This window comes from Suncus etruscus, chromosome 3, assembly GCF_024139225.1.
Source record: "Suncus etruscus isolate mSunEtr1 chromosome 3, mSunEtr1.pri.cur, whole genome shotgun sequence".
NCBI lineage: Eukaryota > Metazoa > Chordata > Mammalia > Eulipotyphla > Soricidae > Suncus > Suncus etruscus.
Window position 1 is genome coordinate 116,586,040 of NC_064850.1, and position 15,028 is coordinate 116,601,067.

General features: G+C 46.8%; 1 protein-coding gene across 1 annotated transcript in view; it reads left to right on the plus strand.

Annotated features, from left to right (window-relative positions):
* Positions 1–4,403: 4,403 nt before the first annotated feature.
* The window catches only part of OTUD4 (OTU deubiquitinase 4), a 54,654-nt gene continuing 44,029 nt past the window's right edge, over positions 4,404–15,028 (plus strand). The window contains exons 1-3 of the mRNA XM_049769995.1: positions 4,404–4,527; positions 10,814–10,897; positions 13,213–13,263. Coding sequence (XP_049625952.1) covers positions 4,441–4,527; positions 10,814–10,897; positions 13,213–13,263 — 222 coding nt within the window. The 5' untranslated portion in view covers positions 4,404–4,440. The remainder of the gene's footprint in view (positions 4,528–10,813; positions 10,898–13,212; positions 13,264–15,028) is intronic.

Sequence of the window (15,028 nt, forward strand, 5' to 3'; positions counted from 1 at the left end):
CTGCCAAATCCCCAATATAGCTCACTGTTCAGGGAACATTAGGTTATCCAATGACTCAAACTTAGAGAATAGCCAATTATCTTACAGGAGCTTTGCTTGATTTCACCTCCACTTCTAAAACTCCCCGAAGTTGCATCTTACTGAAAAGTGTTCACCTTGAGGAAGCCCTTTACTGATCAGCAAAAGTGAAAAGTTCAGTTGATATATATCATACAATACTGAATAAAAACATGCTAGTAGGTTAGTTATCATTAGGTTGAAAAACATAACTTGGGGGGGGGGCACTTCTGGTGACGCTCAGGGGTTAGTCCTGGCTATGAGCTCAGAAATTACTCCTGCTCCTTTCTCCCTTCCTTCCTTCCTTTCTTCAGTTCTTCTTCCCTTCTTCTTTTCTTCCCTCCTTCCTGATTTCCTTCCTCCTTCCTTTCTCTCCTTTCCTTCCTTTCTTCTTTCCTGCTTCTCTTCTTCTCTTGTCTTCTGGCAAGACAAGCAAAAATATTTAAAGTAAACTTTATGTTTTTTTTGGGGGTCACACCCGGCAGCGCTCAGGGGTTACTCTTGGCTCTACACTCAGAGATTGCTCCTGGCAGGCTCGGGGGACCATATGGGATGCCGGGATTTTTTTGTTTTTTGTTTTTTGGGCCACACCCGGCGGTGCTCAGGAGTTACTCCTGGCTGTCTGCTCAGAAACAGCTCCAGGCAGGCACAGGGGACCATATGGGACACCGGGATTCGAACCAACCACCTTAGGTCCTGGATCGTCTGCTTGCAAGGTAAATGCTGCTGTGCTATCTCTCCGGGCCGGGATGCCGGGATTTTGAACCACTGTCCTTCTGCATCCAAGGCAAACACCATACATCCATGCTATGTCTCTGGCCCCTAAAGTGAACTTTAGTGTTGAGTCTATATTAGAATACTTACTTAAACTGTTTCTTAATTTGTTATATAGGGGGGTTTTGGGGCCGTCCCAGCAATGCTCAGGGGTTAGGAATCACTTCTGGTGGTATTCAGGGGACTGACTATATGGAATGACAAGAGATCAGACTAAGATTGAAATGGCTGTATGGATAGCTTGTGCACTATACTCTGTACTGTCATACGGAGTACCGCTTAAATGATTAAAAAATGTTGAAGTATTGAAATCATATGCATTTTTTTTGATTTGGCTACAAGGGGCTGAGGTCAGGGGCTTTGCACTCAGAAATCATGCATGGCAGGCTGACCATAAGGGATGCTGGGAATTGAACCTGGCTCGGCCATGTGCAAGGCAAAATCCCTATTCACTGTGCTATCACCCCATTGAAATCATATTTCAATGACAGAATAAGTGTTGAGTTTAAGATAGTATAGAGATTAAAGTGCTTGCCTTGGAATGGTTGACCCTTGGTTACATCACAGGCTTCTTATATTGTCCCCCAAAACGACCCCTGAGGACCAAGTCAAGTAGTAAGCCTGGTTAAGGCCCTCAATGTCTTTCTTAGTCGGGCGGGGTTCATAAACTTTGAAATGTGAAAATCCTGGAACTAAAAGTTAATATGTAGTATTAACACAATGTCTCCCTAAGATATCAGCAATATTACTTCTACATTATATAAAAATAGTAATTTTGCAAGAAGCACATTGAAATCAAAGATTAGCTTTAGAAATTCTTACTGAAAGAAAATTAAATGTTAGGAAAATTACATAAATGATAAGAAAATCATAGGAAAAGACCTATGCTTACAGTATAAGAAAAAAATCTTCTGCTCATACAATTCACTGTACAAAACCTTCCCCTTTTAGGAATTCAGTATCTAAGCTTTACATAATACTTTGGGGCTTTTTTTCTTTTTTTGGTTTTTGGATCACACCCTGCAGCGGTTAGGGGTTACCCCTGGCTCTACGCTCAGCTCAGATATCGCTCTTGGCAGACTCGGGGACCATCTGAGATGCCGGGATTCGAACCACCGTCCTTCTGCATGCAAGGCAAACGCCACACCTCCATGCTATCTCTCGGGGCCCCTACTTTGGGACTTTAAAAAGGCAAACTACGATTTTAAAAAAAGTATCAGCCATGTTGTAAATGATCCACTTAAAAAAATGATGTGAGGAATATATGCGACGTAAATATATATATCTGAAAAAGAAAGCAGTAAATTTCACCCAAAACTTTTTCTGTGACACCAAAGTGTTTACTGACGACCTACAAACAACAGCGGGGTAAGAAAACAATGCATCTAGATCACAAATATCTGTGTTGTTTAAAAAAAGAACAAATGAGACAGCAAGAAATTAAATGAGGGGCCCGGAGAGATAGCACAGCGGCGTTTGCCTTGCAAGCAGCCGACCCAGGACCAAAGGTGGTTGGTTCGAATCCCGGTGTCCCATATGGTCCCCCGTGCCTGCCAGGAGCTATTTCTGAGCAGACAGCCAGGAGTAACCCCTGAGCAACGCCGGGTGTGGCCCAAAAACCAAAAAAAAAAAAAAAAAAAAAAAAAAAAAGAAATTAAATGAGGGGCCGGAGATAGAGCAGAGCAGGGAGAGCGTTCGCCTTGCACGGAACCGACTCGGGTTCGATCCCCGGCATCCATCCCATAGAGTCCCCAGCCAGGAGCCTGCCAGGATTAATTCCTGAGGGCCTCTGGGTGTGGCCCCAAAACAAACCGAATAAAAAATAATGTAGGTAAGGGGCCAGGGGCATAGCTCAGTGGTGAGGTCCTGGGTTCAAGCCTCCAGAAGCGCCAAAGAAAGGGACTAGTTTGCTTACTGCATGCAAATGATCTCGAATAAAGAATTCAATTATGGGGCCGGAGAGACAGCATGGAGGCAGGGCGTTTGCCTTTCATGTGGTTCGAACCCCGGGCCTGCCAGGAGCCATTTCTGAGCGTAGAGCCAGGAAGAATCCCTGAGCGCTGCCGGGTGTGACCCAAAAAAAAAAAAAAAAAAAAAAAAAAAAAAAAAAAGAGTTCAATTAAATCCAAGAAATCAAAAAGATGCCGGCGGCCAAGGCGGCGCCTAGGGCCTAGGCAGGCCTCGAGATGGGAGTGGGCTCCCGTCCCGCTCAGACCGGCCGGCCCAGCGTGGCCTAGAAGGCGGGTGGGTTCTAGAAGGCTCCGAAGGTCGGAGCTCGATTCTACGCGCGCAGGCGTTCCAGGCGGCGCTCCCAGGAGACGGCGCGCGGGGCAGCCAGGTGCGCCCCCCGGGAGACACACAAAGGGCCGCCGCCGCGTGTCCGGGGCAACTGGGCGCTCGCCGAGCGCGCGCATCGCCCGCGCCGCACCGCGACGCCGCGGGGGGGGGCCGGGCCGCGCGGAGTCGGCGCGTGCGCAGTCGCTCTCGCTTCAGCTCGCTGCGCGTGCGCAGGGGAGGAGAGAGGCGGGCCGGCCGCGCACGGGAACCGCGAAGCCCCCTGGGGCCAGCCGGCCTGCCCGCGACGGCGGCGGCGGCGCCGCCGGAGACACGCGAGCGCGCGCGGGCTGTCGGGATTTGTAGTCCGCCGACCCCCGCCGGCGTCTCCCTCCGGGCGTCCTGACCGCCGCAGGGCGGCAGGCCGACTTCCGGTCGCCGCGCGAACTACATTTCCCGTCGTGCCACCGGGCGTGCGGCCCGAAAGCGAAAACAAATCGTGGGCCGCGAAGCCGCCGCCGCCGGCGCCTCGCGCCGCTCCGCCCCGCGGCCCGCCCCTCAGGCGCCCTCCGGCGAGGTGGGGAGACGCCGGGCCGCGTCTTTTCTCTCGTGGCCGCCTCGGCTGTCTGAGCGGTCGCGGTGACGCGCGTGGGCCTCGCCTCGCCTCGCCTGTCGCCTGTCGCCTGGTCTCACTCACCTCACAGGCTTCTCTGGAGGAGAAGGAGGAGGAGGAGGAGGCCTCGTTTCGTTTCGCTCCGCTTCACCTGAGGCGGCTCCCGCGCTCGTGCCCGCCGGCGCGGGAGCGCGCGCGGCTCGGCTCGGCTCGGGACGCGGAAACTTGTGGGGGGCCGGCGTCTCAGGCCGCCCCGGGGAAGGGACTTTTCTCTCTCTTCCCCTCTCGGCCTCGGGCGGGCTGCTTCTTAGATTTTTTTAGGGTTTTATATTTGATTGCCCCCGCGCCCGAGGGGGAGAAAAGCTTTCTTTGGGGTCCATTTTTTTATCTTGTCCAGCCACGCCGGGCCGGGCCGGGCCGGGCCATGCTGTAGCTCGCTCCCTAGCTGAGCCGTCCTATGCGCGCGGCGAGCGCCCCTGGCCAGCCCCGCTCCCGGCCCCGCTCCCGGCCCCAGCCTGAGCCCCAGCGCCCGCCCGCGGCCGGCGCGGCCATGTGGGGCTGAGCCCGCGGCGCCGGGCCGAGCTCTTGCAGCTGCTGCGCGAGCGCCGGCCTGTAACATGGAGGCGGCGGCGGCCGTCGGCGTCCCCGACGGCTCGGAGCCCGGCCACGGCGGCGGAGGCGGCGGCGGCCCCGGCCCGGGAGCCCGCGAGGACGCGACGCCCATGGACGCCTACCTGCGGAAACTGGGCTTGTATCGGAAGCTGGTGGCCAAGGACGGCTCGTGCCTCTTCCGGGCCGTGGCCGAGCAGGTAAAAAAAAAAAAAAATGACACACACACCTAAAACATTCAGAAAAGATCACCACGGGGGGCGCCGGGCACCGCGTGGTTAGGGCAGGGCAGGCCGGACCGGGATCGGGACCATCGCGATGGAAACGGCGCCTCCCGCCCGCCCGATCGCCGGATCGCCGGCCAGGCCTCGGGGAAGCCGGGTCGCCGCCATCCGGTTCCGCATTCACCTTTTCTCCCTCTGCCCGGGCCCACTCGTGCGGGGAAGCTAAGCCGGGCACGTCGGCCAGTTGCAGACGGAGCGGAGTTGGAGGGGTGCAGCCTCCCAGAAAAGCTTTCTCCCTTTTTTTCTTCGATTTTTTTTGGGGGGGGTTATTAAGGGGAGGGTTTGGGCCACACCCTGCGGTGCTCACTCAGGGTTTATTTTATTTACTCCTGGCTCTTGTGCTCAGAAAATGACTCCTGGCGGGTTCGGGGCGGGTGGGGAGGGGGAACCCTATGGGGTCACCACCGGGGATCGAACCGGGTTCGTCCCGTGTCCGCTGCAGGCAAGACAAACGGAACGCCTCTACTCCCTCCACTGTGCTAATTCTTACTCCGGGCCCTCTTTTTTTTTTCTTATTTTCTTTTTTTTTAAATATAAAAGGACTTAGGGGGGTGAAGGGCGCCGACCCCTCCGGGGTCTCCCCCGTTGGTGGCGGGGAGGAACCGAGGGTGGGGCGCCCGGGAGCGCTTTGAAAAAATGCAGCCCTCTTGGAAATGTAGAAATGTTTGAAAAGAATCGTTCGGAGGAGATTCCATAGAGACTAAAAATAGCTTTTAGAAAAAAGAAATAAGTCGATGGAGGGGGAGGCGACCGCTGGGGGTTCGCTGTTGCGGCTCGCCCAACTTTCCCCGGATGAAATGGGGCAACGTTCACTTTTCTTTTTTCGGGAGTGAGGTGGGGTTTTTTTGGGCCACGCCCGCCTGTGCTCTGGGCTTCCTTCGGATTTCGGGCTCGGAAATCCCGCTGGCGGGCTCCGTGGTTGAACCTAGGTGGGCATGCCCATGAGGCCTGGGCCTTGACGCCCCTTGACTCCCTGTCCCCGGGCCCCCCCCACCTCCCGTCACTAGCAGCACGGTTGCTGGCTTTGTTTTGGTAGGAGTGTTTGATCTGTGTTACATAAGTATGTGCAGTCGGTAGGTGTGCGGTCTCCAGAACCACCTTGCTCTGAACCAGAATCCTAGAAACCGGATAAAAGTTGCCTTACTTACCCGGTGTGTCTTTCCGACTTTTCGGGGCTTGCCCGGGTCTAGAGATCCGACTCCCTTGTTTTTTTTTTTTTTTTTTTTTTGGTAACCTTTTAAAAATGCTAAATAAACTTTCAAAATTCCTATTGGTAGGTACTTAATGTACTTAACATCAGTAATAGGTCTCAATTTCTTCCACTCATCTTCAGGCCTGGCCTCTCCATAATGTGACACATTTTTCTCTCATTTTTTTTTTCCTTTTAAAATATAAGAAATGGATTTACCTGGGGGGAAAAAACCTTTTATTTATTTTGCCAGTATCCTTCAGATGTAGTTCTTGAAAAAATCCTTGAGGTCTGTCAGTTGGGCAGCTTTCTCATTTCCAGTTTAGGAATCTCCATTGTTGCTGTGGACTCTGCCACTAGTACTTTTAACAGCAGTCTGTCCCCCTCTGTCCAGCCTTCTTAAGACGCCTCCCTGAACTTCTTGGCCTCAGCAGATGCCCAATCCTGAGGTGCAGATGCATTATGCTTGTATTTATCCATCCTGTTAGCTCTAGCAGAGCCAGGCAAGGCAGGGGAGGTAGAAAGGAGTATTAAAAACAGGAGTTTGGTATATACATGCTTAGGAGTTGGGGTCTCCACATCCTAGTTTGTATCCAAGCAGAAAATTTCAGTATTTGAATTGGCCAAATTGCCAATACTGTTCCTTTCAAGAAGAGTCACACAGCTCATTATTATCAGAGAACATAGTTTTTTTGTTTGGTTTATTTCTTATAATGGGGCTGAAGTGATACCTGAAATGATCCTCATAATTGGAGAATAATCCCTTTTGTGTGATTATGTGACTGACACTTTTATGTGTATCTTGATGCCACACCCTATTAGTCTTTGAAGGTACTTTTGTCTCTGCTCACAGTCCCTCCCAGCAGTGCTCAGGGAGGGATCAATCCCTGAGCTGCATGCAGAACACTCTGAATTTAATATACTGAACTTACTGACACTCCACTTTGAGAGTGAAATATCAGGAATTTTGCATGGAAGCCTGGCTCTTCAGTAGAAAGGACTACTGGCGAAGTAGGTGTTGAAGAAAACCAGCTTGAGAATGACCTTTGGAAAATGTGTGCTTGGATTTTTCTTTTTTCCAATGTTTTCTGCAGTAATGTTTCCAAGAAGGAGGAGAGAGAATATGAAATGTTGAGTGCCAGTTTTTGTGTGGGGACTATAACAATCAGTGCTCTGGGACTACTCTCAACTCTGCTTGGTGGTCACTCCCAGTGGTACTTGGGGGTTGAGCCTTGGGTTTTTTTTTTGCCCGGATGGCTTATCCTCCAGTCCTTTGTACTGTCTGGCCCCTGACACCCTTTGAGGGGATAAAGATGAGTCTTTCATGGGGCCAAGCGAAGTTAAGCAGGTAGGTGCTTGCTTTGCCTGCAACTGACTTAAAGGGCTTCTATCTCAGGCACCCCACATGATCCCCCTAGTCTGCTAGGAATGACTCCTGAGCACTGCTGGATGTGGCCTCAATCCTTTCTCCCAGACCTTCGTCCAAAGTTGTCTTTCCTTCCAGATTATCTGATCTAGACAGATTTTTCCTCTTTCACACTTCTGGATTTGGGCCTACAGGAGGTTTGACCTGAATGAGCTGCACAGTGGAGCTAAAAATAGGGCTCTCGGAGGACTTTGGGAGCTGGGTATCTGAGCCTCTCCCAACATTTAGCACTGTCTTGTCCCATGTAAAGATTAGAAAACCTCCAATTTCTAGCTTATTTTCTAGGCTTTAATAATTGGCAAGAGAGTTGTGAGATTATTTGAATTGCGTTTTCTTGAACTTGCACAGATAGTTAAAAAAGGCTTTCAGCCATGCTTCTCTTACAGTACTAGGCTTTGTAATGCACCAGGACTCCAGACTTGAGAGAATTATCTGAGTCACTGAAAGTTTTGCTTTCAGTTCAGATTTCCCGGGCTAACCTCTTTGTTACAGGAGGAGGAAAAAAAAAAGATGTCTGTCTTTGTTTTTGATGGAGAAAAATAAGCTGTACTCTAACCCTGCCACCTGTTACTAGGTAAATGGCTCCAAGACTAGCTTCACTTTGCTAATGGCAGAAAAGCCCTATCAGATGTCACTGGTTTATTCAAACTAGTAATTCCTTTATTCATAATAAAGTATTTGTAGCTCCTGTGAGGAAAGGGGCACTAATTGCTATTTGTTGAATTGGCAAGAAAAAAAAAAGTGTGCTTGCTTTTTTTTTTTTTTTTTAAGATATCTGGGCATTCTATTGCTGAGGACTTAGAATATAAGGGATGCTTTTTTTTGGGGGGGGGCATACTCAAGGGTTACTCCTGGTTCTGCCCTCAGAAATCACTCCTGGCAGGCTTGAGGGCCATATGGGATGCCTGGGATTGAACCCAGTCTGTTGCATGCGAGGTGAATGCCCTATGTGTTCTATCGCTCTGGCCCCAAGGATGCTATTTAAATAGAGTATACATTGAATTTAGCGGAAGACCAGTCCAGCTAAACTGAAAATAGCGGCTGCTCTCAGTCAGTGTGTCTTGGTGTCTCCCAGTGTAAGGGGACAGAATTGTATTCCGTGCAGTCCTGTCTGGTTCTGGAGCTGAGCCCTTGGTTTAGAACAGGAGCCTGCAAAATGGCAGCTGGAGTGCTCTGCTTTCTGGGCATATTGGAGTGAATTGCTCAACTGGAACTGTATCCTTAAAACGAGTTTGAAACTTAGTCAGCATACAGTATAATTTAGGTGTCACAAGTCATGATTTGATTGGGAGACATTGAAGAATGATCCTCATAAAAAGTCTAGTTCAGGGGCCAGAGAGATAGTATAGCGGTAGGGAGTTTGCCTCGCAAGCGGCTAACCCAGGAACCATGGTGGTTCGAATTCCAGCATCCCACCTGGTCCCCTGTGCCTGCCAGGAGTAACCCCTGGGCGCTGCAGGGTGTGGCCCAAAATCCAAAAAAAAAAAAAAAAAAAAAAAGTCTAGTTCAATGTCCATGCAATACATCCTGTAGAGACATTTTTTTCTTGTCATTAGAACTTCTTAGAATTTTTGGGCCCGGAGAGATAGCACAGCGGCGTTTGCCTTGCAAGCAGCCGATCCAGGACCAAAGGTGGTTGGTTCGAATATGGTCCCCCGTGCCTGCCAGGAGCTATTTCTGAGCAGACAGCCAGGAGTAACCCCTGAGCACAGCCGGGTGTGACCCCCCCCCCCAAAAAAAAAAAAAAAACAAAAAAACAAAACAAAACACCAAAACCCAAGAACTTTTTAGAATTTTTTTTCTCCTAGTGGAAAATGATTATTTTTTTGAGCGAGTGCACACCAGGGTTATTCCTGGCTCTGTATTTAGGGGTTCTTCCTAGTGGTGCTCTGGGGACTGTATGTGGTGCTGGGAATTTAACTGGGGTTGGCTGTGTAAGATACACAAAGCCACTTTATATTATTCTCAGGAGGCCTTGATAGTACTTTGAGATGTGGTTACATGAAATGACCCCATCCTCTGGTCCTCCTGGTCTTATCTTTAGGTTGCCAGAAAATAACTTGGTTCTCTTAACCTTAAAATATTAGTAGCTAGCGAAGGAGCACTTAATAATCTTCCCTTCTATAGCTACAGGATTTTGACAGAATGCCAGCAGGCTATCCTTTTTATTGAAGTAATTGTTTTTGTTTTGTTTTCATTTGTTTTGTTGTCACACCCAGTGGCACTCCTGGCTCTGTGCTAAGAAATTGCTCCTGGCAGGCTGCCGGGAATCAAACCTGGGTCCCTCCTGGGTCTGCCGCATGCAAGGCAAATGCCCTACCTCCTTACCAACGTGCTATCTCTGTAGCTCACTCGTTGCAGTCGTTGCAGTAACTGTATAACACAAATACATAGGCTATAAAGATCTTTATTATTCTCTAACTCATATGGTGCCTTGATTTAAAATTTGGGGCATGTTCCAGGTCCTTTGCTATAACCGCACACAGCAACTTTTCTGCATCCTGTGATGTCCACTTGGTTTTGCTTTCTTTTTATTTTTAATTTGGTTTTTGATTTTTGGGCCACACCCGGTGGTGCTCAGGGGGTTACTCCTGGCTATCTGCTCAGAAATAGCTCCTGGCAGGCACTGGGGACCATATGGGACGCCGGGATTCAAACCAAGCACCTTAGGTCCTGGGTCGGCTGCTTGCAAGGCAAACGCCGCTGTGCTATCTCTCTGGCCCTGGTTTTGCTTTCTTAATCGTGTAAACCTCTTAACTAAGGATCTCAGAATGAGTGCCTTGAGTTTTCTGAAATCACAGTTGACTTAAACTTTTACAGAAGGTGTGATGGAAAAAAGATTTTTTCATACAGACTTAAAATCTCAGGATTTATGTTGAAGTTGCCCATTTGTCCTCTTTTCCAACAGCATAGTGTGATGCTAAGTAGCAGAATCTGTTAGCCTGGATTTGTGAAGAGCAGTTATCTGCTGAGAGCTGGCCTAGTGAGGGAAGTGTCCTATATTTGCAAAGGTTTCCTCAAGTTTGGGATTTCAATGGCAGAAGGGAGAAATTCAAATAAACTGTTAGAATGACATCTGGCTTAAGGTGGTTTCTGTTTGTTTTTGGGCCACAACTGGCAATTCTCTGGATTCTTTCTTTCTTTCTTTTTTTTTGGCCACACTCTGCAGTGCTCTGGGGTTGATCCTGGCTCTCCCCTCAGAAACTGCTCCTGGCAGGCTCTGGGGACCATATGGGATGCTGGGAATGGGAATCCAACCTGGGTCTGTCCTGGCTGCCTGCAAGGCAAATGCTATTCTATTTCTCTGGCCCCTCTGGGGTTATTTCTTGCTGCGAACCTCAAGGTTCACTGCTGGAGGTCTCTGGGATTGCACCTGGCTAGTGCCCTACCAGCTGTACTGTCCAGTTCCAGTATTGTGCTTTTATATGCCATATGGGAATGAGTGAAAACTACAAATTATACACAGTGAAGTGGAGATAAACTGATCTTTTGGTTTGATGTACTTTTTGTCTATGAAAAAAGGCACTAGGTAGTTATCTAGAGCCACTTAGCAAAATGTTTGAGTATTACTGGTTTTTCTCTTTTAGGTGTTGCACTCTCAGTCTCGCCATGTTGAAGTCAGGATGGCCTGTATTCACTATCTTCGAGAGAACAGAGAGATGTTTGAAGCGGTAATTTGTAATTTCAAATGTAAAAAGTTGTCTTGACTAACTGTCCTTGACATTTTGCCCTTTAGAAGGGTCTAGTGGGGATTACACAGACTGGATCTTAAATGCAGGTTACGAAAATAAAAGTCTTATAAAAATGGAGTTAAATCCAGGATATTTAGAGGTAATTTTTTTTAAAGACTTGGGATTCATGTATTCGAAAGCATTTAAGACACTGAACTGTGGAGGTTGAAGAGTTGAACAGGATTTCTGTATGTGAAGAGTGAGCTTTACTTGATGACAAGGAATTGGATATGGTGTTTACTAAAGTTTTTATAGTATGCTGCTTGTATGTTTAAAAAAATTCATACTTAGCAGTATAAAAATATGCTGAGCTTGACTCATTGAGCCTTTTTAGTTATCAAGGTATTTATTGTTTTTTTTTTTTTTGTTTGTTTTTTTTTGTTTTGTTTTTGGTTTTTGGGTCACACCCGGTAACGCTCAGGGGTTACTCCTGGCTATGAGCTCAGAAGTTGCTCCTGGCTTGGGGGACCATATGGGACGCCAGGGGATCGAACTGTGGTCCGTCCAAGGCTAGCGCAGGCAAGGCAGGCACCTTACCTCTTGCGCCACCGCCCGGCCCCTATTTATTGGTTTTTAATGTGCAAAGTTTATAGGGAATCACATACCACCACTGTAATAATATAATAGAGCTTAATCGTGTCAGAATGGTATCTTAACTACTCACCTGTAGTAGTAGGGAGTAGAAAGCTCTGAAATAAGATGTGACCTATTTTCATTTTACATGGAAAAGCTTTTTAAACTTTACAGGTACTGGTTTTATGACCTAGAATTAGTCACCTCATGACTTGGTATTTTCCACTCAACTAGTGAAGAAGCAACACTGACACTTTGCAGATAACTCAGTTCTAAGACTTTGTTTACATATTGGTTGATGTTTCTGCATCCAAGCAAACTATTGCTACTGGTCACATTTTTCTGATTGCTGTCTATTAGTATAATACATTCTAGTTTTTTTTGTTTGTTTGTTTGTTTTGTTTTTTGGTCACACCCAGCAGTGCTCAGGGGTTACTCCTGGCTCTATGCTCTTAAATCACTCCTGGCAGGCTCTGGGGGGAGCATATGGGATGCCGGGATTCGAATCACTGTCCTGCATGCAAGGCAAACGTCCTGCCTCCATGCTATCTCTCTGGCTCCGAGTATAATGTATTCCAGGAAGAAGAGCTCTGCTTGATTAGAAAATTTGAAGTCTTTCTGCAAATTAGAAAAAGCTGACAATTAGAAAAATGTAGACAATGGATAAGAGAAAATTAAGAGCTGGAGAGATAGTTCAGAGGGTTGGACACTTGTCTTGCATGTCGCTGAAACCGGGTTCAATTACTGGCACCCTATATAGTTACGTGAGCTCTCCAAGACTGATCGCATCACTGGGTGTGGCTCATTTCCCCCAATAGGGTGTGCTGGAGAGATACAGGGATTAAGGCAAATTCAGTTTTCACATAGACCTGGGTTAGCATTTTCAGCATATTGTATGTAGTTTCATGAGCACAGCTAGTACAGCCTCAAAACCAAAAAGTGGTATGGAATAAATGGTGGGGAGGGCAATGGAGCAGTCTTTTAAGAATTTGACAGTTACTGGTGAATCAGTCATATTGGCCTTCGGATCTTAAAGTTTTATTGATAGTAATGAAAACTACCATTGAGTCTATTACTATGTGCCAAACATTTATTTATTTAGTCTTTATAATCTTAAAAGAGTAAGATCGCAGGTTGAAAGTTCAAGAGGAAAGACTCACTATTATCACAAGTATCTTCTAACCATTTTTCTTGGCAGCATTGGAAAGTAGGGGCCAGAATTAGGTTTTGTTCTTGACTAGTCAGGGCCTGTACTCACTTTTTTGTTAGGATGGTGAGTTTCAGATTGGATTCAGGTTTCTATCAGAATGCTGCTTATGTCTCCCAACATAAATGGTCTGTAGGGGCAAGGATATAACAGTGCTGTGGTATAGAGCATGTCCTTTGTACATAGAAGTACTGGTTCAAACACCCCCTCTTCTGCCCCTGAACTTAGAGAACATGATTTGGGATCACACCTACTGGCGTTTGGGGGTCCATATGAATTACTGTTTGTCACAAAGGAAAGTTCTTAACCCAGTACTATCTCTTCCAACTCAGTGAAAACTTTATTTAAATAGTGCCAATGTTGAATAACAAAATGATACGATAATTATAAAGTGTCTACATTATCTGGTGAAATACAGCATAGTGAAGAAATTGGATTCCTTACAGGCTTTTTTTCCCCCCCTCTTTTCCTACAGTTTATAGAGGGGCCATTTGAAGATTATTTAAAACGCTTGGAAAATCCACAGGTATGTAGTAATATAGAATACATCAATTACTGTATTCAGTTATAGTGTATTGAGAGGTTATAGTGAAAGTACCCTGGTTTTTTATAAACATTTCTTAGATGCATATTATATGAAGCATTTAATTAGAAGACACCTGGAGCAGAGTCATAATGCCATATGTATGGCACATTTAAAGTCCTAAAATCATTGGTGGTGATTTCTAGGGTGTTGTTGGTTTTGTATATGACTTGGTGGAATTTGATTGCTTTTTTTAGGCAAGACTGAAGACTCATTCTTCTGTAGAGGTTTTAAGAAAACCACTAAGAAAGAAAAGCGTTCCCCAAATTTAGTAGCCACACTTTCTCTTTTGGGTTGAAATTAAAAAAATTGTTTTTCCCCCTGCTTAGAAAACTTTTTTTTTTTTTGGTTTTTGGGCCACACCCGGTGACGCTCAGGGGTTATTCCTGGCTATGAGCTTAGAAATCGTGCCTGGTGGGCCCGGAGAGATAGCACAGCGGTGTTTGCCTTGCAAGCAGCCGATCCAGGACCAAAGGTGGTTGGTTCGAATCCCGGTGTCCCATATGGTCCCCCGTGCCTGCCAGGAGCTATTTCTGAGCAGACAGCCAGGAGTAACCCCTGAGCATCACCGGGTGTGACCCAAAAACCAAAAAAAAAAAAAAAAAAAAAAAAAAAGAAATCGCGCCTGGTTTGGGGGACCATAAGGGACGCTGGGGGATCGAACCATGGTCCGTTCTAGGCTAGCGCAGGCAAGGCAGGCACCTTACTTCTAGCGCCACCACGCCAGCCCTGAAAACTTTTTGTGTGTTTGTGTATGTGTGTGTCACCCCTCCTAGAAATCTATTTTTTCTTGTAAATTCCAGTAGGCCCTGGAATGCCACTGGAAATGCTAGGTTCTTCTGTCATCAGAGATTGTAATGATATTAGTAAAGGGAATCACATTAATGTTGGCCTGGGAAATGGATTAGCCTTCATTTGCTACCCTAACACGATTTTGAATACTTTTGACCAAAACTGCCAGGCACACTGGTGCAGAGGGAACTGAAATTTGGGTGTCGTTAGAAATTTCTTTGTAGTAGCTACAGTTGTAGTACTACGTTTGAACTACAAATGTTCTACTGCATTTGTAGTAGCTTTATTTATAGTAATGAAATACATATGCCATAAGGTGTAGGAATATGACGCTTTAGGTATTCACAGTCTTATTTCTAGCTGAAAAGGTAAAGCAAGAGTTGGAGAGTGAGTTAATATTTAAAGGTTGAATCGACTTGAACAACACATGTCTGGGTGAAGGCATTCCAGGGCAAGGCGCATTCAAACTACTGTTCAATTTGTGTGGAGTATAGAGATTGGATGAGTGGAATTAGTCAGAAGGTGGGAAATAAGTCAGAGGGCAGGCTGGGGTCAGATCCTGGAAGAACTTGAAAGGCTCCCTCCTTTGGAGTTTGATCTCAAAGCATGTAGCATGTACAGTGATACCAGAACTTGATGGTGCTTGTAAAACTGAAGATTCCCTGGCTCGATTCCAGACTTGAATCAGTCTCTGGGCTTGGGGTGTGGATATTTGGCTTTGAGACACACTATTTAGGGTTTTTGAGACAAGAAGTTTGGATCACTTTAGTGCCTGTCAACAAAAGCAGAGTATTGTGGAATATTGATTAGGAAAGGAATACAGGGGATAAAGGATAAAGTAAGGTAGAAACATTAATTGCTGTGGTTTAAAAATTAAAAAAAGCACATGGAAAATCATACATGACTTATTTTGTAT